The sequence below is a fragment of the Dromaius novaehollandiae genome, chromosome 11 (genome assembly GCF_036370855.1).
Source record: "Dromaius novaehollandiae isolate bDroNov1 chromosome 11, bDroNov1.hap1, whole genome shotgun sequence".
NCBI classification, from domain to species: Eukaryota; Metazoa; Chordata; class Aves; order Casuariiformes; family Dromaiidae; genus Dromaius; species Dromaius novaehollandiae.
Window position 1 is genome coordinate 24,475,338 of NC_088108.1, and position 24,700 is coordinate 24,500,037.

A 24,700-nucleotide genomic window follows, 5' to 3' on the forward strand; every position below is an offset into this window, starting at 1 on the left:
GCGCTGGTTCAGATGGAGTTGAAGAAATCAAGAGACATCCTTTTTTTTCTACTGTTGACTGGAATGTAAGTACACAATGATCTGAATGATCACTGTTTTATGTTGCAGCATATAGGCACTTGTTTCTGAATAGGGCACAAACCCTGTAACACTGCTGACTTATGTTCTATCTTGTACTATGACATTACTTGGCTTTTTGAGCTGTAGTATTTGTGATGTAGGGAGTATTAAGACAATTATAGATTGTGCATTTACTTTTTAAATAATTGGAGTTGCAATGTTGTCTGTTAGAATCCTTGCATTTAGGAGAGGATGCTGACAGTCCTGGTGTGCGTCAGTGTGCAAGAAACATTCTCTTGAATAAGTGTCCATCTACTATGCGTATGCCTTATGCTGCTGTGCAGGGCACGAAAACTCACTGTGACTATAATTTTCTTGGACTTCTTTGTTGAGAGCTATAACATATTCCTGTCTCATCAGTCGTACTCTATTCACAGTTGAGTATTGACTCTGGTGTTCTAAGATGATCAGGAGTCTGTTTAAGTCTATGCTTGCTTGTTTAAATTTTTAACAATCATCTTGATGCTTTTCCTCAGTGATTCTCCAAGCTTTTGAGATATGTTGCTCAGAAACATTCAGAAAACCAGGATACCCTATATCAAATCCCCTCCGAAAACCTTCCTTTGCTATAATGCCCACAAAAAAACCCAGACAGAACGAATAGGATGTTGCTGTGCTGACACGACTGCCTACAGTGCTAACTGATACTGTGCTTAACTGTTTCTTTAAACCATGTTGTCCTTATCCTCCTCTTTTTCTTGTATTTACTTCTGAGAAAGGGGACTTCTGTGTTTATACAGCATTTACCATAACAAATTCCTCATTAGTGTGTTAAGTAATAGGAAAATTTTACTGTTTTATGTAGATATTTTTAGTAAGAGAAGGCTGTTTTAATATGATTGAAGATTATTTACTGATTTTAGGAGGCTGAATTAGAAAGAAATACTAGCAGGAAAATTCAAAGGCTTTATACTTTTAACATCAATTTTATTTTCCTGTGTTTGACAGTGCTTCGTATTTAATTAGCTATGGTGATGTCAATGGTTGCTTCCATATTTTATCTTATTACTTCGGGATGAGTTCGTGTCCCTCCTCTTTGATTTTTAGGATTGAGATGTGTTGCTTGTTCTTGTGCAGGGAGATTAAATAAAGAGAACAGTAAGAAAGAGGTGAGAATGAGAGAAGTACTAAGAATATGTTCTCAAAATACCCTGAACTTTACGGAGGCTTTCATGATGTTGTTTGACATGAGATTTTCTCTTCCTGAACTATAAATGAGACTTGTATTGCTGATATCTCTTGGGCAAAGGATTCTTCTAACATACATTGGGTAAAGGAAAAGAAAAGGAGGAGTGATTGTTTGCCTTTCCACTCCCTCTCCCCAACTCAGTAGATTTGGAAAACACTAGAATAGTATTGAGAGTTGGTTGGACAAGTCTCTCACACAATAGAAAGGTAAAGACTGTCTTTCATATCTTCCCCTTGGGGTGGACTTTTCAGGATGCTGACAACTCTCCTAAATAGCAGTGACCCAGGTCTGAAATGATGATAGTTAAAGTGCACAATAGCTGTTCCATGTTTTCTGTAATAAGCTGAAAGTGAGCTGCTGGGGGCTGTGACAAGTGGCAGCCTGTTACAGTAGTTTAAAAAGTACAGATCTAGTAGATCATGCAGATTCAAAAGAAAAAAAAGTGCCCTGTATCGTGTTTGACTTGCTTGGTAACATCTCCTTTACTTAGCATTTCAAATCAAAGGTACATAAAAATAAGTCCATTTTTACAAATGTGTTTGTGTTGTTTCTACTCACTCTGTATTAAAATAGTTTTCTGGAATAGTAAATAATATAACAATGACATTTCAGTTGCCTTTAGCTTGGCAAAGTGACAGTGCCCGTGCAAGTTTCATTCACTTGTCATTATATGACTTTGTCCTCCTACTTCAGAAACTATTCAGAAGAGAAATTCAACCTCCATTTAAACCTGCTTCTGGAAAACCAGAAGATACCTTTTGTTTCGATCCAGAATTCACAGCAAAAACACCAAAAGGTAATCGTACATATTCTAGTTATGAATTGATGACGTTCACAGATAGAGGGGACAAATTAATATTTTTAATTTGGTATCTGTGAATTGGAATGGAAAATTAAAATGGTTGATGTTTGAATTTTATATGAAATAAAAACTGAAATATGTAAACTTAAGACCTTCTAGAAGTTACTGTGACATTTATCACATTGTACAGGGGTTTTTTTCCTCTTTTTTCTCCTCCTTACTTTTATCTTCCCTAGATGCAACGGCGAGAGAAGTAGAACACAAGTCCAGTTCTACTATAAAGAGAAGAGGGTTTAATCTTAATTTTTGTCTTAATCCGTCCAGGCTTCCTTTTCCTTTTATTGTCAATACCTAGTAGAATTTGTTGAATGGGAATCTCGAGTATTAACTTCCTTTTTGTCTGCATGAGGAAAAAGCCACTGACACAACAAAAGAAACACCTTGCAACAGATTTCCAGTACTTTGCAGGAGAGTGTTCTCCTCAGCGGGTTCCTCTTCACTTTGTTTTTTAATGGAATGGGATATCCTGCTAAACTTCTGCTCACAAAGAAAGAAGGAAGAGGAAAAGAGGAAGACTTCCAGCTGAAATGTAGTTTCCTAGTTATGGTCAAAAGTTAGACATGTGCTAATACTTTTTAATGCAGTGCTTTTTAAAGAAATCTATTTAATACTAAAAGTAAACTAGGTTTGATTGCAACAGTGATTATTATTCAGGATCACTATTCCTCTGAAAATGACTTGCTCTAAATAACTTTCTTGAGCCTATTCATTATTATTATTAAAATTAAATCTTAAATTAACATTATAATAATTTTTCATTGAGCTCTTCCTCCACCCACTAGCCACCCTGAATTTGACTTTACCCTTGAGAAAAGGCGGGGGGTGTTGATGTGAAGGTAGAGAAGTGGGGGGGAATGTAATGTTATCTTTACTGTTGCATCCAACATTTAAAGCGAGGTATCCCATTTGTTTGGCGAATGTTTACAATTCATGCTCTAATAGAGTACACAGAATTATCCAGTGTGTTTATTTACATTCTGAAGTTTCAAACAGTGACTTCAGAGGTGTATGTAAGATAATCCAGGAAAAACTTGGTTCTAGTTTTTCAGTAATATTAATTGAATATTCTTGTATTATCTTACTTCTGCCATATCTGCACATTACATCACTGAAGTTGAAATTTCTAGCACTCTTCCTTATTATGCTATTCTTGAACATTAGGCTATGATCTTTAGCTCTTTCTCATAAAAGGTGTTTGTGCTTCAAGAAATGTGTTCCTAAAAACATATATTCATACATTAGGTTCTGTAGCATGTTGAACTCTTAAATGAAACACAGGAATACTTATTCTGTGTGCGATATTGAAATAAGAGAAGCTAGAAAGGCAACTGAATAGAAATCCTGTTCAGCATCTAGTTTTGTTTTTGTTTGCCTCCCTTCCTTCAAAATGTTTCTTTGAACATACTTGTTGTGAACATTAATTAAAAATAAAAAAGTTTTGCTGGGATACAGATGTGTCATGCTAATCAAATGTATATGTAATTAGATTCTCCAGGAGTCCCACCTAGTGCAAATGCACATCAGCTCTTCAAAGGATTTAGTTTTGTTGCAACTACTACTGTAGAAGATCATAAAATCTCACCACTCACCAATATACTGCCAATAGTACAGGTAAAACATTTTTAAGTAAACCTTATTTTGAAATGCCAAAGACTGACCAATATTTAGTGTTTGCTGTCTTGTTAGGAAGACTACTATAAAAGGTGTGTTATTAAAATAATTTCACAGGGTACTTTGATTCCAGAGGTTTAAAAAAGCAGCTTTCTATTTTTCCGTAGGCAGAATTCAAAAGAAAAAGCATGGGCAAGCAGAAGAAACTTTTTCTGCTGGAAATAGTAGTATGGCAAAGAGCATTTTGTAGCTTTATTTGACAGCTTGTGTGGTTTTTGTTTGCTTTAAGCAACTTCATGGAAACAGTGCACAGTTTACTGATGTATATGAACTGAAAGAAGACATCGGTGTTGGTTCCTACTCTGTTTGCAAGCGATGTATACACATAGCTACAAATATGGAGTTTGCTGTAAAGGTACTTGAAATAAATTTCATTTTGACACTTCTGAAATTATTATGCAGTGGATTAATAAACTTTTTAAAATGCACTAATTTTCTGTTATTGTAGTTGCTTATATGTTGTGAGAAATGAAAAACATGGTATTCTTCATTCATTGAAACTGTGTGTGGTCTTGTATAGTTTTTTGTGTTTGCAGTTCTGTCACTGAAGAACTGTGTGTTAACTATATGAAGTATGCTGGCTTTGAGTTTATAAGCTTGAAGCCTGAAAGTATAGAACAACGATGAGCACACCTGGAGTAAAATAAGTGAGATGTACGAGGTGGGAACTGGGCTGCAGGGAAGCAGTGACACTTCAGACAGTCCAGTGAATTGCATTGTCCTTTGGAGCAGCGTAGACTGTGCTAATGATACAGGCTTAACTGATAGTAACAATAAAGAAAGAATTGAATAAGACGATAGGATGTGAAATTGGTAGATGAATTAGTCATGGTTAGTAAGAAGTGATGAACTCTGAGAATTTTGATTGTCCTGCTGAAGTGAGAATATAAATAAAAAATTAGTTTTCTTCATGAAATAGACTTTGCTTAGCCAAGATTTTTCCTGTTACTATATTTTACAGATAATTGATAAAAGTAAGAGGGATCCCTCTGAAGAAATTGAGATTTTGATGCGTTATGGACAACATCCAAATATTATTACTTTAAAAGATGTATGTACTTCTCTTTTCTCCACCACCTCTTATTATACAGTTGTCAATCTATATATAGATGTATAGTGATGTATTGGGGTTGCAAGTTTTTTTCTCAGAGAAGTGAATTGGAAGAACACCACATGTGGTGTATTGAGTATTTCAAAATATACCATTAACTTGGTGTTAGTCTTTTCTGAATGTTGTTTTTAGTCTTCTCAAGCTTCTCTACTCCAACCCTCCCCATAGCTTCTCCCCCCCCCCCCCCAAAAAAAAGAACAAAGAGGAAAAAAAGAAAAACAAACTAAGAAACTAAATTTTGCCCTGTGTTTTACCAAGCTACAGAAGGCTTTCAGGGGGACCAGTGAAGGAAAAGTCTGTGATTGACTACTTTTCTAAGGCTTTCTTTGCCTGCCCTGCTCTTGCAGGAGTTCTTTTGTCATTTCTGGGCTTGAAATTCAGATCTTGTTTGTTGTGCTCGTCCTGAAGGCTTTGTAAGCATCTGGAAAAGTAGAAGAATATTACTGAAGAAAGTTTAATGAACTTGATGTGAGAAATGTAATTTTTAGAGACTGTCATATTTCTTCTTCTTTAAAATACTACTAGCTAATGTATTGGTAATCTGATGCTGAACAAGCAGTTGCATATTGGCATGTATATGCGAAATGCCAGCAGCTAGAAATAGTTTATGGAGGGGAAGAGTTATTCTGGCTCGATGATTTAGTAATCTGTTATCTCACCATCTCACAGGATGACATACAAGTTTTTTTTATACTTCATGCTTTGAGACTCTTCAGTTGCAGAATTAAATTTGACAGTGCTTGGTGTTTGTGCTTTATATTCATGTAAGTGAATAGGTTAACAATCTAGTCTGTAGTTTTCATGCTTTTCAGGATATATAATTACAGGGGATCTGGATGAATGTGTGGTATATGTATGTGCTTGTTTAATTTCTTCAGGTGTATGATGATGGTAGGTTCATATACCTTGTCACTGAATTGATGAAAGGAGGAGAGCTGCTGGATCGAATTCTCAGACAGAAGTTTTTCTCGGAAAGAGAGGCTAGTGCTGTATTATATACTATAACTAAGACTGTGGACTACCTGCACTGCCAAGGAGTGAGTGTTTTCTTTTATGACCTAATTGCATTCACAGTTCTTATAATTAGCAAATGCTTTTTGTTATGTGCTTCGGCTGGATTATTTTTAAGGCAGAAGATGATTTCTGAGTCTAACACAGGTGAATGATATAAACAACCGATCCTGTTGTTCTGGCAACCATTTTTACTCTTACAGTTTATGAAACAGCAGATACTTGTTCTCTTCTGCTTGTTTGGACATTACTTATGTTAGTTCCAGATGCATTGTAAGTCAGGCTTTTATTTTCTTTAATGAGATTGCTTAAAATAGAATTCCTGTGTTACATGAAACAAAAAGTGATGTAATTGTGTAGAACTGTTAAGTATAGTAAACTAGAGAGTAGTTTTTATGAATTGTAAAATATGCACTTTGAGATGACAGATGTTAAAATTTTTCTTTGTTTAAAGGTAGTGCATCGAGACCTTAAGCCTAGTAATATTTTGTACACGGATGATTCAAATAATGCTGATTCTATCAGGATTTGTGATTTTGGATTTGCAAAACAGCTTCGAGGAGAAAATGGACTACTTCTGACTCCTTGCTACACTGCAAACTTTGTGGCGCCAGAGGTATCTTAAGCTGCCATGCATTTTCTTTGTCCTGTTTTTGATGTGTCAAGTAATTAAACTTTGTGGCACTGTTTTAAAAAAATAACATAAAATAAACTCTGCTAGTTTTCCTTAAATATAAATACTTCAAAAACACTGACTGGTGCATGTGTTTATAATAAACCTGCTTTAAGTATAGCAAAATCTACCCTTAAAAATAAGATGCAAGCCTACTAAGAAACTTAAGAGATCGTGTTTTGGGAACCTGAATTACTGTCAATAGCTACTGTAATCCATATATTTAGCAACAAATGATCAAACCTCTGAAATTATCCTGACATTGAGTTATCCTTCCTTAAATTATGTGTGTAGAGGTAAGGGTATTTTTTTTATATAGATAGATTAAAAACTTCAACTCTTTTTTTATAGGTTCTCATGCGACAGGGATATGATGCTGCTTGCGACATATGGAGCTTGGGTGTTCTTCTTTACACAATGTTGGCAGGGTGAGAAATATTTTTTATATTTTTCATGTGTATATGTAAAATTCCAGCATGCTGCATGAATCCATGCATTTATTAAAATTATAAGATACTGCATCATTGATTTGGATGCAGAATGACAGAGACACTGTAGTGGAAGAAAGAGGAACCTGTTAATTTGTAAGTGTTTGCATATACTAGGCTTATCTAGCCTACAGGTTCAAGGCATCTCTCTTCTATAATACATGACCAGGGGATGCCATAGCCTCTCCCCAGTCTAGGAAAAAGAACTTATTCTGAAAATATACAGTGGTTTTCTTCTTTCTCCTTCTGCCTTTTGTCCTCCCCATCTCAGTTCTCATGTAGTCCACCTTCTCATATCTCCTTCCACAGGCTTGACCTGTGGCTGCCTAATAAGAGCCACTGGCCTGTCACCTCCAAACACCTAGTCTTTGGTCAGCCACTTAAGCACTACTAAACTCTCACTAATCACTGTGAAGCACTTATAGAATTTATACCTTTATCAGTCTGCCACTGAATTCTGTTCCATCCAACAGAAGAATTACCAGACTTTTAGTCTTATAGATAAATACAATTTGTTGGAAACTCTTCTTCCTGATTGTATTGTACTTTTCCATGTAAAATCACCACCACCACTACAGTTTTGCCAAGAAAATCCAGTTTTCTACATGATTCAGGTCCAAGCATGCAGATGTTAGGCAGTATACTGCCTGCACACTTGAGAAACATCATGAACTGAACCAAAGATATGACAGGTCAAAAGTATGGGGTGGAGGTGGTCCAGCATGTATTCAGATCCTTCCTTTGTGTTCACTGTTAAGTTCATCAGCTGAAGTACTAGATTTAAACTAGTTGGGATAGTTCCTAAACCTTTGCTGAAGATTTTGACTGATCTTTGTTTTATGCAGAACTTTCAAAGTACTAAGATAAAATGCACTGAGCTGTATTATTGTTGTCACGCTAATTTGAAATATAAAGGGTCTTACAATGTAACTACTTAATGTGAGTAAGGAGTTTTTATATAGTTAATTTGAACTTGGTACTAGCCTGTGACCACAGGAGATACCAAGGCATCATAATACTTTCAGCATTGTTAAAAGGTGTATTTAAGTCATTAAGATAAGTTTTCAGATTTGTCAATTTAATTCTTTCGTGTTCTTCACAGTAAGATTTATAGAAAATAACCTGAATTTACAGGTTATCCTGTAAACTATTAAAAGCCTCCAAAACCAACAACCTTGTGGTTTATGCCTCCCAAACTCAATTAGTAAAAACTAACCAGAATATTTTGTTGTAGTTTTTCCCAAATGAGACAGATGCATGTGCATGTCCGTTGTGCTCATTCTCTCTAATTAAATGCACATGTGTGCATGTAACCTCAGACACTAAATTACTCCAACTTTTTTAGGCCATCTTGTTAGGGTACTGCTCTAGGTTTGTATTACTTTATATACTCTGGCAGTTTAGCCTAACTTTTGTTTATAAATCACTTGCATTTATTTGATGGCCTTTGCTGGTTAGAATGCATTATTGTAATACTGTTAACTTAAAACATCTTTTTAGTTTTCATTTTCAGTTTATTCTATCTGAATAACCACAGTTATGGAAAAAAGAAAATAATAAAGTTTCAAAGATGAAAAGCTGATATAAGAAGTATTTAATAGTAGGTAGTGTTTTTCTGTCAGCAGTGGGATATCTAGGCAGAATGATTTATGAGGTGTTTACCTATTTCTTGTTTCTTATTCTTTATAATATGATTTTTTTTTCTCTTTTTCTCTCTCTCTTCTCTTTTAATAGCTATACTCCATTTGCCAATGGTCCTAATGATACTCCTGAGGAGATTCTGGTACGGATAGGCAGTGGAAAATTCTCTTTAAGTGGAGGCAACTGGGATACTGTTTCAGATGCAGCAAAGGTGTAAATGTATTATTTTTTTTCCCCCTTGTATTTTTGTAGAATTCAAATGAACTTGTACCTAACTTAGCCTAGTCTAACACATCTGCTTACTATTGTTATCTGTAAGCTTCACTGCAGTAAAGGTAATCGAGTCCAACTTCCTGCTCAAAGCAGGGTCAGCTGTGAGATGAGACCTTGTTGCTCGGAGCTTTATCCAATTGGATTTAGAAAGCCTTCAAGGATGGAGACTGTACAAACTGTCTGGGCAGCCTTTTCCTATGCTTGACTGTCCTAATGATAAGAAAGATTTTTCCTAATTTCAAACTGGAACATCTCTGCTTCAGTTTGTCTGCTGTCTCTAGTCCTTCAACCATGCTGACTAAAGGAAGATAATCACTTCCCTCAGTCTACTTGATGAAGCCTAGCTCAAGTTAAGTTTGCTGTCTACCAAGACTTCCTTTTCAGCAAAGCTGCTCTGCAGCCTGTATTTTGGCATAGGTTTCCTCCTTCTCAAGTGCAGGACTCTGCACTTGTCCTTGTTGAATTTCATAAGGCTCCCGTTGGCCCATTCCTCCAGCCTGTCTAGGTCCCTTTGACAGCCCTGCCTTTGAATGTGTCAACTACTGCCCCCTTGTTTGGTGTCATCTGCAGACTTGATGAGCGTGCCCTCTGCCTCTTCCAGGTCAATGATAAAGATTTTAAATAGGATAGGTCACAATACAGGCTTTTCTGTTCATTAGTATTTTTTTATTCATTGTTTTTACTGGACAGAAACCAGGTGTTTGTGAGGTTTCTTACAAATCCTGTCAGTGGATGGCATCTTTTTGTTAGGACTGATAGCTAGCTCGTTTTCCATTAAATAGGTGAATTTTTTTGTAGTACAGTTTTTCTTTTAAACATTACTGCACTAAATTCAAGTGCTTTACAGTATGTCTATTATATTGATGTTATTGCTTTCAGCAAGTAGACTAGTATTCTAATAATCAAATATATCAGGATGTTTTTTGCCAAAAATTTTGGTAGCCTGGTTATGCTGCTGTCCCTTTATTTAAAGACTGCATCGCACATCAATTACTGTGTGTATTTTCTGGGTTTGATGTTGGCCTTGTCTGTAGATCTCTTAGTCACTGGTTTTACCTTTATATATATTGGCATTAATATTAGATCTTTTCCCAATCCTTTGGAACTGCAGTATTTGTTCATTTCAATATGAGTGATTCAGAAAACTTGTTGGGCGATTCTGTCTTGGCGCAAATAGTTCATTTCTGTGTATTTATGAATGCTTAACTTCTTTTACATAACAGATAGGGGACGTTCTGTCAGCTTGTTCACTTTTTGTTTTCCTTCAAGCTATTCCTGTTTTTATTCTGTGCCCTTCCCATACAGCTCTTCTTTTGACCAACATTGAAATTAATAGCTTACTACTAATGCTTTTAAATAGGCAAAAAGTAGTATTCATTTCTGTTTGGTTTTATTCTTCGTATAGCTTCTCAAAGGAAAAAATCTTCAGTAGTGTATCACTATATGAGATTTAGATTTGTACTATATAGTCATAAGACACCAAGTGTGTAGTAGAAATGAGGGCTATTTGCAAGTGATAATTCTCTCCCATAAAATCTTTCTGCTGAATTTTAATGATCAGGATTTCTAGCCCAGTATCAGGCTAGATGGTATCATTTTTTTAAAGATGGTATCAATTATAAACAAACTGAAATATGAAGCACAAACAACAGTAAGTCTCTTTACAATAAAGGCCTGCTCTGTTAAACTGATTAAATAGTACAACACATTGTTTTCAGACTTCTGCTGTGTCAAGGCACAGAATGGTCCACTTCATCTGTTGATTTTGTGTGTGTGTTTGCATTGTGTTAATCCCTGCCACATAGGCTATTTTTTCATTGTTGACAATAATTAATGTTTTAAAATCTGAGGTAAGATTATTTTAACTGAATAGTACGTATATTTTCACTTTTATCTAGGACTTGTTATCCCATATGCTTCATGTAGATCCCCATCAGAGGTATACAGCAGAGCAAGTATTAAAACATTCATGGATAGCCTGTAGGGATCAGTTGCCGCATTATCAGCTAAACAGGCAAGATGCACCGCATCTAGTAAAGGTAAAACAACCCAATTCTCTTTCCCCCACGCCCTCCTCTTGCTACTTATGAATTTAATTTCCAGTTAAGAAAGGACACCCTCTCTGCCCTCCCCTGCCCTCTGGTAATTAACACTGCCGAATTACCATTCTGATTTCAGTTGGGTGTAATATTCTTTGCTTTGTGCCTGCAGCTGTAAATATGGATTAATGAAGGAGGAAAATGTTACAAAGAACACTTTTATAGCACTAGGAAACTTCTGTTAAGGAGTGCATCTATTTTAATGTAATGACTGTGTCTGAAGTTGTTCTTTACGTAGTTGCATTGATGCCAGAGGATTAATAGGCTAATATTCACTTCCTTATAGTGCAGGGGAGAAAACCCTTGTAAAGTGAGTGGAAATAAATATGAAGTAGGCATGCTTATCTAATAAACTATTTCCTTGTCTAAAGAAGTTACTTTTGCCTTAACTTTGTGGGCTTGGAGTCTTGCTAGATTGTGAAGAGAAGTGCAAGTAGTATGGATAGTAGCTGTTCTTGAAGTTCCTCCCGCTTATTTATCCTCGAGTTCCTTGTTGCTATCTAATGCCAGAATAACCAGCCGGTGCTGCCAAAAACTCTTCTCTGATTTCAAAAGATTGCGTTGCATTCTCTTGGGTGCAGCCACGGACACTCCGATCAGTGCATTTGCAGTCTCTATGTTCAACATTTTGACTAATAAGAATGAAGTTTAATCACAGCTCAGATGTTGGCTGTTTTTCATTAATTCCTTGCTAAATATAATTTACTTCATTTAAATTTGTTTCTGTTGTAGTCAGAGTTTTTCCTGGCATTGGTCCTCCCAGTCACAGATAATGGATAAGGAGATAAAGAGAGAACTCGACATGCAATGAATTGGGTCCTATTTGGAACTATAGGCAGAACTCGTTTCTTGAAATTAACTTTCTGTTCACTTGTACATACATACTCATTTAAGTTACGTTAAGCTGACAAATTATTGGTGAACAAATTTTTTTTTCCTATGTGGAAGGGAGAAGACTACTGGTTTTTTTCTGTTCTCAAAGATTAGAGTAGGTTATGCCATATGATAACCTGATAAAGTTATCTGAAAGAGTTCTACAGGTCTCCAGGTGTTCTTATTCAAGAAATCATTTCGGATTTGAGTCTAGTGACTGTCTTGTCTCATGCTTTCCTCACACTGAATTCTTCAGTTTTGGATTCAAAAACAAGGACCTGTGATAGCTAGTCTTAATTCTGTCATGTTTTTAAGTCAGGACCTGAATATCCAGTTAAGTGGCTGATTTTGATAAATTGATGCTAACATTGTTTAGAAGATACTAATTCTCACCCACGTTAAAAGGTTATCGCTACATCTAAGGTATGCGAAAGAAATACAGAGGGAATAAAAAGGAATGTTAGACACCCATGCTTAGAAACCTGAAGGATTCAGCAGTAAATGTTTTTTCGAAACAAACCTTAGAAAATATTTCTGACCTGTCATAAGTTTTGTGTTTTCTGTTAGAGTTCATTAAGAATTTAATATTCTGTTGCTTTATTTCCTGATAAAAGTGATTTTTACAGCCTTTATGTATTTTATTGTTCTCTAGGGAGCCATGGCTGCCACATATTCTGCACTGAATCACAAGACATTTCAGCCAGTGTTAGAGCCTGTTGCAGCCTCGAGTTTAGCTCAGCGACGGAGCATGAAAAAGCTAACATCAACAGACTTATAGATCCACTGGGACACCTTAGCAAACAGAAGCAAGGGAAAAATCCAATAAGTGGCTCTATTTTGCCTGACCTGTGATCAAGAGGCATCTACGGTTTCCTGCTACACTACTTGAATTCTGTAAAAGTCCTTTTTTTAAAAAGAAAAAAAAATCCACAGGTTCATACTGTGTTGTTTTACAGGCCGTATCTGTTAAATTAATTTAACCATCAGGTACATCATAATGAATTTCTCTACACTGTCCTTTGAGATCTGTTGCAAATATTATTTCTCATTCTGTGTAGTTCTGCTGGGTTCATAAAAATGGGGACCGTTGCCAATGACCAAGTTGTACATAAAAAAGTGTCAGTGTAAGTTTTTTTTTTTTTCTTTACACCGTTAGACCCTACTGTGAAGGACAAATTCTTTATTTTGTAATTGGGCACTTAATTCATTCAACTTAAATCATTTAACTTGTTCATTACTATTATGAAAAGCTGACCAATGTATTGTGCCAGTGTTAAATGCATTAGTGCTAATTTGGGAGGTCTGTGTTTGCATGGTGCCAATAACTGATAAGTTTATGTGAAAATATAAACAAAAAGGATGTGTAATTTTTTGCACTTTACCCATAAACTTAATTTAATCACTTGTGGCCCAGAGGAAATACTAGTTAACAAATGGTCTCATATAAGATGAACGTTTCTAGTGGTTATCATGAACGGTACTGTGTTCTGCACTGAACTGGAGAAAGTAGGTATGTGTGTAAATTGTCAAAATTAAGGATCTAAATAATATTGATATCACTTCAAGACGACACCGTGCAACCCAGTATGTTTTGTTAATAATATTGCCTGTCCATTTGTACGATGACTATGTTACTGCTGCCTTGGCAGTCATTTCTACTGACTATATCCAATATTAATTCTGGTCGTCATATGAGGCAAGCTGACACTTTATTATAGCAAACTTGGCACGTGTGGATTTTATTTTTTATTTATTTGATTTTTATGGAACGTTGCTTCTATCAGAATTTCTAGCCGCATGTACAAATATTACAGAACATAAATACAAAATCCTATATGCCTAACTGTAGGGGTAGCTTGGGAAAATAAATAAGACTTGCAGTGTGCCCAGTTAAGGGAATTCTGACCAGAGAGATTTCAGTTCTGCACAAGTTACTGAAAATATCCTGTTGCCAGCACTCACTCACTCTCTCTGTCTTGGTGTTAGGGCTTTAGCTGTTCTTAAATGCTGTGTTAGAGAGAAAGCGAATCTCAGGGCCGGAATCATCGTGAGGTTTTCTGACTCAAAACCAGTGGTGACTTGCATCTGCTAGTAGACTGGGAACTAGTGCATTCAGAGACAATGAGCTTAAAATAAAGCATTTTCACAGTTTTTAGACATTACTGTACAATTGTACTGATATAGTAGGATGATGCACATTTAAAATATTAGGAAGTATATTAGTGACCAACAGTTAGATTGTGAACAGTTAGAGAATCCAAGTGACCAAAAATCAAATGTAGTTCAGATTGATCTGATTCATTATTGAATTTCAGTCCCAAATCCCTTTTGTAGTCAATCATAAGAAATCTGTAATGGTATAACTTTGCATTTTAAGACAGAAAAAATAAAGCTTTCGGGAGAATTCTGGCCTAACTACCAAGAGCAGCAACAAACTCGGATCTTAAAATGCAGAGGATGCTGGCAGGCTTTTGCTTATACCTGTGAAGTACTTGATGGCATTGGACTATTAGATAAGCTGCTTTCTTTTATTGTGGTGAGGGAAGATGGAAATTATCTGGCCAAATAGTTAGGTATGGATATATGTAGATTGAGACTTAATATAGCAAACGTAGGTGTGCTATTTGTATCATGCAGAACATACCCCATACTAAATTTCTTGAGTGTTCGATAGATGTTGGAAGCTTTAGGGGCCATTTTGTGCCTAATTTTGAGGTGCCTGTTTGAAATGCTTGAAAGTTATCAAAGAACACAGCTGCTACATAGAAAGCTTATTGTTCAGTCTGAAATCTGCCTCTTATGTAGTTGGTTCATCCTTCTCTTCATTACTAGAGACCTTTGTGTGCAAGAATGTGTGTAAACCTCTTATCGGCAGCCTATCAGTATAATTTTGTTTGTAAGTTTATAAATGCCAAAAGAATTTGAATCCCCTCCAAGAAAAAGCAGAAATGGTGAAAATAGAGCCCTTGGTCAAGGTATAACGTAGGTTGAAACGTTAGGAAGAAAGAAATGGGTTGGAGGTAGGGGTAATGCAAGGAGTAGGACACAACTAAAATGTCAAACTTGAGTTGTCTTCAGCTTTCCCATATGGTAGCAGCTGGTCTTTAATGGCTTTATTCATGAATCATTTAACAGTGTTTACACTGGTATTTTCTTTTAGCTTGCTCGGAAGCACCACGTTATAAGCACCTTAGAAGCATTTTGCACAAAAGCAGTTGTAAGCAGCTGAAGATAATAAGTTCTTCTCAGTGTGCAAAACAGAGGTGGTAAGAGGAAAAATGCACAGACAGGATGGATGTTCTGATTGTTAGCACAGAATTCAAAACATCTTCTGTAAAGTTATCCCTGCTGGTTTTTATCTCATTACTAGCCTCTAGTGTAAGTGGTACTCTTGGAACAAAAGTAAGGTTTTGGTCACTGCAACATTACAAAGTTTTGTCCTATCACGAGGAAAACACGTGGTCAAACATCTTTGTCTGAACAGATCAGTGTACCTGGTATGCCAATCTTAATGCTTAGTCTTGGGGGAAAGGTTCATTTGCTGTAAGTATTTCAGCATGTCAGTCTTGGAATCTTTTGGATATACAGGAATACAGAAGAGGTCTGCCATCATTTACAGGCTACTGTTACTATAGTGTTTAACAATCTTCTCATTCATATTTTGGAATTCCATGCATATTTTCCATCTTTTTATTTTTCAAAGATAGATTTTGTTCAATCAAGTAATTAAAAGTAGAATGATCTGCTCCTGAGTGATCAGTTAAGCACTTGAAATGGAATTACATTTATTTGAATGTGCTCTTGGCTGGAGCAAAAGGTTAGTGTAATTTTGTTTCATTTTGTTACGGTCTCTGCACAGTTAAAGATTCCAAACTAGTTACCACCTTAGTATTATACTAACTTTAAGAATGAAATTTTTAGAGAGTTGCGAAGAAATTGGGAAGGCATGCTCCTTATTTAGAGGAGTTGCCAGAGAACTAATTACTATCTTAAAGGATTTAATGTTTTGGATATGGCCTCTACTACTGCCAGCAAAATGGCTTCTCTTCTGATTAATTTTGGTGATGTCTATTGCAAATCAGTGCTAGTTTTAGAGTTCACAAAGAGCCTGATACAGTCCTCACTACAGTAAGGTGATTCCCATGCATATCAACTGTGGCTGGAGCAGGCAGCTGACATTTTTGATCATTTCACCCTGTGGATACTACAGTTATGTTCAAATAATCTTTTTTTTCAGTAAAAAATTAAGAACTCTATTGTATTCCTGTATTATATTCAAAAGCTATGTATGCAGTGGCATCAACAACAGCCAGTGGTGCTTAATGAGGAGTGTCTGTATCAGAGAGCATTAGCATGGGTGGGGTGATTTAAGCCACTGTTTTGTGGCTTTTGCGGTCTGAACGCTGTTGTCGGTAGTTGTGTATTTTTTTCATTATGCTTGAAAGTAGTAAATTCTTTTTGACCACACTAAGACGCTAAGGTGTAGGTGGTCTAAGCATCCTGTCTAACTGAGGCCTGTGTTGTATGGCTTAAATGTTCGCTTGCATTTAGAGAAAGCATCCAAAGCCTCACGCAGGTCAGTTGTGTCAAATTGTCTTCCATGTTTTAATTATTTTCCAAAGCTTAAACTTTATACATGTGTTGAAGAAACTGATCAAAATATCAAAAAGTCAAAAATATTTCTGGCCAATTTTAACCATTGGAAATTGCTTGCAGTATACTTATAAACAGGTTGTTTGCAATGACAGATTGCTACATCTAGTACTCTTCTCTCTGTCCTCAAATGTTGCAATGAAAAGTGAAGATAGCTTGCAAGGGTGGAGTTTGAATGAATTACAGAATACCACAATAATTATCCAGATTTGTATCAATGGAATTAGGCTAAGACATCACTGCAGATATGGAGTTTTATGTACTTCTGTAGCACTTAAGTTTTTTCAGTCCTATCCAGAATTAAAAGTTTGCAAATATTTGTGCCAGGGAAAGGAGGATGGAAGGAACAGATTTTTTCTAAAGTTTTCAGAAGGCGTCTTAAGCCATTAGGTAGGATAAAGTCCTTATGTAATGCTGTGGGAGCACTCTCTATTAAAAAAAAAAAAAAAAAAAAAAAAAAAAAAAGTTGATCCTTGAAAATTTATTCAAAAATGTTCTTGAGTATATATTGATATCTATTGGTAACATGCATGTGCTATCATTGGTAATGTTCCATCCTTCTGCATTAACGCCTCTTCAGTTAAGTACACTCTGAATCCTGTTTGTCCTTATTTCAGTGTATTTTCTTCCAAATGTTTACTCCCCCAAACTATTCTCTTGTTAATTTTGATAAACCTGCATTTTCCTTTGGGACTGGAAGGATGAATACAAATTAAGAAAAAAGCCTGTGTGCAGCTAAAGCTGAGTTGAACGTTTCGGTAACTTACCTAACTAGAAATCCCCCCAGATTAATCAATTACTGGTTTCCTTGAGGTTTTCGTATTCCCTAAATATGAACAGGTTTTTTCATAAAAATTCTAGTTTTGAAAGCTTTAGAGGATCTTTATATTCTAATTGGTTATGTCTCTTAATAATTAAGATTTGGGAAATAACTTATTACCAGTAGGGGGGTTGAATAATTAACATTGAATCCTGGTTTGTTTGGGAGTGTGTGTATGTGTGTGCGTGAACTGAAAAGATGCTGAAGGTGGATCTCCTTTGCAGGACAAAGTGTTCCTGTTTTGTGTTTTTCGCATTAGGTTTATGAGCAGCATTTGCTAAGTAATTGCATTGTCGTAATATCCCAAGCACTTTGGCATTCTTGCACTGATACTCTGATTAAAGCTAAAACTATTCTGGCACATGACTGGCTATAAATCTCGATATATGAAAGGGCATTAATTGAAAACAGTGTGCAATGAATTACATGCTCTCTGAGGTACTTCAAAGACAAAACTATACAAAAGGTCCCCGTTAACAGATATTGTAACTGTCATTTCTTTCTCTAAGCATATTGTGGATTTTGTATCATATTGTATTTATTTCATTAATTTTAAAAAAATGTTTTCTTTAAAGCTCTGTATATATTGACATTAAAGTTTGCATTGTACTACGTTCTCTTCTTCTTGTAAGGCTGAATCTAGTAGTGCATTGTATGGTATGTTGTCCTTCTTTGCACTGTGCTACTAAAGATACTATTGCCTTGAATTACGACATGCCAAAGACAACCTCAAAATTGTATTTATTTTTGTTAAACTTTGTGAATAATGATGAAGATACAGTTTTAAATAGCTGGCAGTTCCTTGAGAACTAGAATAAAAAGTCTGCAAATTCATAATATTTTATAATTAACAAAAATTGATCATTTATGATTTGGAAATTCAACAACTTTTTTTAAATTAATATAAAAACATTACGCAAACATTCCTAAATTAGAATATACTGTGAATTGCATTACGTGGTAAACCTTGCCAAAAGTCTCAGATACATCAAGAGCTGTTCATAAATTTATATTCCCAGTAAAGTGTTTCATGGCACCCTTTCAATAAACCATACATTCACTGATAGGATTGATGTATTACTTCAGGGTGGGATGATCTGCCTCCTCTATGTTCTTTTTCAGGTATTCATGCAGCTTTGGCTTACTGTTTATAGACTTCCTGCAAAGGAAAATTAGGTGGTACTTTCAGGAATGAGTAAATGCATTAAAAACAGCGTCCCGCACAAACGCTGAAAGTTAGCTATGTGCATGTGCGTTTGCCATGTGAGGCTGTAGGCGCTCAGATAGCGGGCTGTGCCTTCGGACGCTGCCCCTCGCCTGAGCCGGGCTGATGGATGCTGCAGGTTATCGAGGGCTTGTCCGTCCTCCACGTGAGCTGGTCCTGCAGAGGCAGGCGTCCTTGCTACCAGGTTCCTGCACATCTCAATATATAGCTAGTAATGCCCGTTACAGGACACGAATATGAAATACTTGGATATAAGAATGTTTAAGTTAAATAGCAATACATGGTTTTAAAATGCTTCTAAGGTATTCATTAACTGGTATTGCTGTTTGTATTCAAAGTGGGTTATAGATATCTTGTTTTCCAGTTATTGTATTGTTCCAAATGCACAGAAAGGTTTTTCCCAAAATCGTATGAAGTAACCCCGCTCCCTCTAGTGTCCGTGGACTACGTTTGCTCCAGCAAGGCCCTTCTAAAGCCCTTCCCGTCCTGCCTGGTGGCTGGAGCCCCCGACAGCCCCCGGTGACCTGCCGGGTCCGGGCTGCGCGCTCAGGAGGGACCCGGGTGCGCTGACCCCCGAGCGATTACCCAGTTCCTGCTCTGCGCGCGGTGAAGGTTGCTGCGGAGGGAAGCGGTCCGAATTACTGTCCCTTGCAAAGGTGAGCCAGGCTGTCCTGCCCGCCTGCAGCCAGCTGAGCGGCTGGCAGATTGGGGGGGCAAGCTCCCCGAAGGGGGGTCGGATCAGTCGGCATCTGTTCCCTTCTTGAGGGACATGATGAAACGGAGGAGGAGATGGTGGAGGTGTGTGGGTGAGACGGGAGGAACTGTGAAACTGCGGGGAGTGGGGCAGGCTGGTTATGTGGAGCTGAAAACGTGGGAATTCAGGAGAAGATGGGGGATGTGGTGAGGACCTGGTGGGAAGATGGCAGGACACAGATGGTAGAGAAACCAAGCTGCTTCTGCAGTTGTCAGCTCTTAAATTCCTCTTCAGCTGATGGCTGCTGTAAGGTGGTGTGATGGTTGCCCCAGCAGATAGGCTTTTCTGTGGACTGTGTCGCAGCAGGTACTGCTGCCACGTGCTGCCCGTGTTGCGTGCACGGGCTTCGTGCTTGCCCAGTTGCAAATAAACGTTGCAGCCCAAACCACGGGCAAGTTTCAGAGCAAGTTTTACTTGGATTGAATGTAGTTTTTCTGAACTGATACATACGTAGGGTACAAAACTTGCCTTAATATCCCTTAACAAAAAGACTGAATAAAGAATATCTTGGGCTGCTGTGCTGACAGCGAGGTCCAGTCCGTAGAAGCTGCACTGAACGATGCAGCGGCTCCTCGAGCGGGCTGAAAGCCGTGCGCCCGGGGTGTATGCCGCAGCCGAGCGATTCGTGGGGAAGGTGGGTGTCACACGCGGTGTAAAGCGAAGCAGGATCCCATGAAGACCCAGCGGCAGGTAGGTGCAATGTCTCTGGGGATGCAGGACCAGGGCTCCAACCTCCGGAGCGGATACCAGCAGCGTCCTGATCAGCGACTGAACTCTTTATTGCTGTAGGGGAAGGTCTGTTTAAAAAAAAGCCTTGTGGTGCGCCCAGTGGAAGAGAATTGACTGAACTACAGCTAATCACGCGCACGTGCGTATAGGTGCGTGTGTATAAGGACGCACAGCCGCAGGCGCTGCCGCAGAAGCGTGTTGCTCTGCCCCGAACGCGAGCGGCTCCGGCACTGTCCCCGCGGGGCCGTGGGGCTCCTCGCCGCACGTTCGAGTGCAGCTACGGCGTTCCCTGAAGCTGCCCCGCTCGGCGGTGGTACCTGGCCGTGGTGCCGTTTTCCCGGGAGTGAGAGCATCTCTCTAAAGCTGCCGGTGATAAATTCCTAAACACCGACTATGAGACATGACCCCTGCTTTGGCCTTGCACCGCCCCAGCCCTGAGCACCCTTGGTAGCAAAACCCCGGGGGATTTTCCTCGCCCATGTGGGATCAGGCTACGTGTGCTCCCAAGGGACGAGGCACGAGTTAAAAAAGAAAAACTCAAAAACCAAACTTATTTGTGAGATACCAGTGAAAGTCTATTTCCAGAAACGAAGGACAAGGAAAAGCAGAGTGTTTGGAAGGAGGAGACTAGGAATGGATTAAATAAGACGCATTCTGTACTGTTTTCTTTTCTTGCCAGCGTTGGCATCTTTTGGGGGAGAAGTGGAGGAAGCTGTTTTGTATGTGACATAGTCATAAAGCTTAAGAGATTAAAGGCACTTTCCCACTTTTTGTTCTTTTATGGGGAAAAGGTTTTAAAGTGAGAAAGCACTTAAAATGTAGTGGAGTACACTCCCGAAAGTGCCGCTCCAGGCGTGCAAGGCGAGGCTTCGCGTGGCTTCACACAATTTTCTCCACTTCCACATGATAAAATCACAGGCGACCGAGAAGGGAGACCGCAGCTTGCTTGTGACCTCTCACACGCAATATGCTGTTGCAAGATAAGTGATTTAATTTTTTGTCCCAGCAGTAAGAGGCGTCGCATCCTCCTGCACCTTAAATCTTCGTCGTTATAAAGTAGATGTTAAGATTTATTATTGGATGTGGCGATAAACGTTTTCTTTTAGCACAGTTTCAGCTGGACAAGGGGTCAGTGTGTTTGGTTGCTACCGTATCACACTCCCGTTCAAATGCATCTCTGCCCTAGCATGAGCATATAGCATTAAGTGATGTTGGGTGTCTGCTAGCACACACATTGAAAATGACAGTTAAATCAGTATTTTGGCAGGATGTATCTTTTAAATTTTTATTTAACATTTTTTTTCCCCCAGAATTTTTCGGTTGATTCCCACAAGGTCGTTGAATTTAGTGGCTTTGGACTGCGCTGGTGTTTGGCAGCGGTGCTTTGACGGGGTCTAGTGAGGCGTTTCTGTCTTAGGCCAGGTGACACATAGCCGAGGCAAGGCTGCTCTTCGCGGACACCTTACGCGAGCGGGTCACTTGTTGACTATGGGAAATGTCCATTTTTATTGAAAATATTGTTCAGGGTGGCTTTACGTGGCAGCCACCACCGCTACCTCAAGGACCGCCAGGGAAGTTTTGCTAAGAGGAGAAGGATCAGTCTCAGGATATACTGCAACGAGTCTGTATTGCAGTTTCATATTGCAATTTTATATATATATATATATGTATATTGCAGTTTTATATTGCTGATTATATACTGTGACTATATATCGCTGCCGGGAGAGCTGAGCTGAGCCTTGCTTTGCTCCGAGCTTGCTTGCTAGGAGCCGCTCTGCTGCCCGGCGGCGGAGGGAATCCTGGATTTCCTGGGAAATGCTTGCGGCTGCTTTCACTCGGCTCGTTTTCCTCCTGGTCTTGCGGGAGCAGCCTTTAGGGCCAAATACCTCGTGCATTGGCTGCACGACGCTGGCCCGGCTCCTCGCACCAAGGGCAGGAGGTGTGCGGTGGCCGAGCCGGAGAAAATCGTTAGCCCTGGGTCCTGAGCCCTGCTGAGACGGCTGCACTTCGTGGCTGTGAACAGCTAGATTCCTCATAATTCAGAGGGTTTATGCTTGCTTTTAATGTTAAAGGCTTTTTGGAGGGGGAATTACAGAGCACAGAGGCTCTGAGCGTTTGCTAACGCGGCACCAGGACACGCTGAAAGCCCTGAGGCTTTTTGGGGGGATCTCTGTAATAAATCTGACCGAGCAGGTGGGTGAGAAACACATAATGTTTTATCTTCCACTGATTTGCGGCTGAATTTAGTAATTTTGTAGGTGAGAAAGCTGTAATACTGAGACACACGCAGCCCAGGGCTGCTGCACAAAAAGGATGTGATCCCTCCATCACTCTTCTCTTGAAAAATTACTACTAGGAAAAATAGCTACAGTGACTCCAGAACTACAATAAATACCACAAAATAATCTAAGAAAGACTTAAATTAGCCTCAGGACTTAGTACTTTCTGATTAACCTCAAAGCAAGCAGCGAAGCCCCGCGCTGCACCTGCGGCTGCCGGGCGTCCCCGGGCCCCGCGCCGCTGCGCTTTCCCTTCGCGTCCGTAAGATGGTGACATTATCCCGGCTAAACCGGGCTGCCGCCACCGCCGCCGTCACCGCGCCGGTCCCCCGGCACCATGCTGCTCCCCGGCAGCTAAACCTTCCTCCTCGCTGCCGAAGAGCCAGACCGAGATTTTTAGGAACCTTGTTAATTCTTACTAAACACGAAAATGATCAGAGACAAATTATTACGAGATGTTATATAACAAGGAGGATGGTCCTGGAATTTAATTGCTTTTTATAATTTATCTGCAATGGCACCGTTGCACAGTTGCACCCGGGATGTCGCTGCAGGGAAGCAGCGCCTGGTCCAGGCGTTTTCCCATCCATCACATGGGAAGCAAATGTCCCGCACTATTTCTGGCCATTTACCTTCCATCCGCGGAGGATTTTCCTTTACCTCCTTCCTCCTCCATCTCTCCATGGCCCTTTCTCTCTCCCTTACCAGGATGGGCAATTTTCTGTCCCGTGAAAACAGTCGCACTTGGAAACAACCAAAAGAATTAATTCAAACGTGCTGGAAACAGTCGCCGCTGATGGAGTATGCCATGGGGAGGGCAAATTTGAGGAAATTAGTAACGGAGCTGAAAGTTCCCAGCAAACTCCTGACAAAGGCAACGTAAACTGGGTCCCTGATTAATTATTGCAAATAAACATTTGAAATGCTACAGGCCAAATTAATATTTCAGAATTCTTCGCTATTTATTACTGTGCTTAATATTCTTATTTAAACGTATTTTGAGCCTTGGGCTGTTAAGGATTTAATTTTTGAGGTAGCTCAATGAATTATAAAACGTGTTTTAAACAGGAATGAATAACTAATAAATGCCAAAAGTGATTAATTTTCTGAAACAGGGAAAGGCCTTTGAATTTAATTTGAAATTGGCCCTAAATTGTTTGAAAGTAGAGGAAAAGAAAATACAAAGAAAATACAAGTTTTGATTGTGGCAAGGCTGGATTAGGCAGAGTTGGGTGTTGCAGAAACCTTGCTTTTTCACATCCTTTCTTAAAAGGACTTTGCAAGCCCTGGGTGCTGTCGTACGAGGCGTGTGGCAGCGTATTCCCAGACCTTCTCCTGGTGAAGACAGGATTCCCTTTCCCCCAGGTTTGTTCAAGGTAGGGTTATATTTTAATATGATGTACATGTTCAGCTCGCCCACCGCAGCTACTAAGTGTGATCAAATTAAGTACAGAATGAAACTGGTTGAGCAAAAAATATTCATCAGTGAAGTCACTTGTCTCGTTCTGGGCTGGATTCTGTCACCAAGCTATAAAGTGAATGGAGATACTGCCACCAAAGGTATTTTATTTGTTTATTTACTTTGCTTTAATTTATTTGTTTATTTACTTTGCTTTATTTTAGTCTGTATAGATAAAACTTGCAAAGAGTCCGTGGGTTTGCGCAGCCGCCGGATGGGCTTGGCGTGGTGCGTGTTGGTGGTATTGCGGCTTTACTGCGTTTGAAACCCTATTTGCATAAAATTAAGACTTAGTTTTAAGAAAACGGTCGTGAGTCCCGTTTTACCTATTGCCTAACTTGACCTGTCTCTAATTGGAAACTGGTTTTTAGCTGCAGAAGTAGCAAAGCAACCAGAGCTGCGGTACCTGGGGTGGCTGGATGAGGATAAACCCTCTGTGCGTGAGATTGCGGCTCACTTTGGTACTAACACAGTATAATATATACTATGCATGTATGTATATGTGTGCGTGTGTGTATATATATATATAGTATATATAGCGACAGAGCTCTGTGAGAGGCCTGGATTTAATTAGCAGCCCCTGATCTATGGCAGTTGCCCAGCGCTGTTTCCAGGGCTCAGTTTTCCCCGGGATAACGCTCGTGTTCGGCACGGCGTTTCCCGGGATGCAGAGGCTCCTCGCTGGATCCCAACGCGCGGCGTTGCTCAAGCGCCGTTTCCCTGCGGGGCCTTGGCGAGAGCTGCGGTCTGGGGTGTCTCTTACTTCTTGG

At 39.0% G+C, this 24,700-nt stretch overlaps 1 protein-coding gene across 4 annotated transcripts in view; it reads left to right on the plus strand.

Moving 5' to 3' along the window:
- RPS6KA6 (ribosomal protein S6 kinase A6) overlaps window positions 1–18,096 on the plus strand; it is a 47,653-nt gene extending 29,557 nt beyond the window's left edge. For 3 of the 4 annotated variants that reach the window (XM_064518444.1, XM_026110958.2, XM_026110960.2), the window contains 11 exons: window positions 1–65; window positions 2,003–2,105; window positions 3,658–3,782; window positions 4,072–4,197; window positions 4,804–4,893; window positions 5,832–5,990; window positions 6,419–6,580; window positions 6,989–7,065; window positions 8,860–8,977; window positions 10,938–11,078; window positions 12,664–18,096. In XM_064518444.1, coding sequence (XP_064374514.1) covers window positions 1–65; window positions 2,003–2,105; window positions 3,658–3,782; window positions 4,072–4,197; window positions 4,804–4,893; window positions 5,832–5,990; window positions 6,419–6,580; window positions 6,989–7,065; window positions 8,860–8,977; window positions 10,938–11,078; window positions 12,664–12,789 — 1,292 coding nt within the window. In that variant the 3' untranslated portion in view covers window positions 12,790–18,096. The remainder of the gene's footprint in view (window positions 66–2,002; window positions 2,106–3,657; window positions 3,783–4,071; window positions 4,198–4,803; window positions 4,894–5,831; window positions 5,991–6,418; window positions 6,581–6,988; window positions 7,066–8,859; window positions 8,978–10,937; window positions 11,079–12,663) is intronic. The other variant, XM_064518445.1, reaches the window with a different exon arrangement.
- Window positions 18,097–24,700: the final 6,604 nt, after the last annotated feature.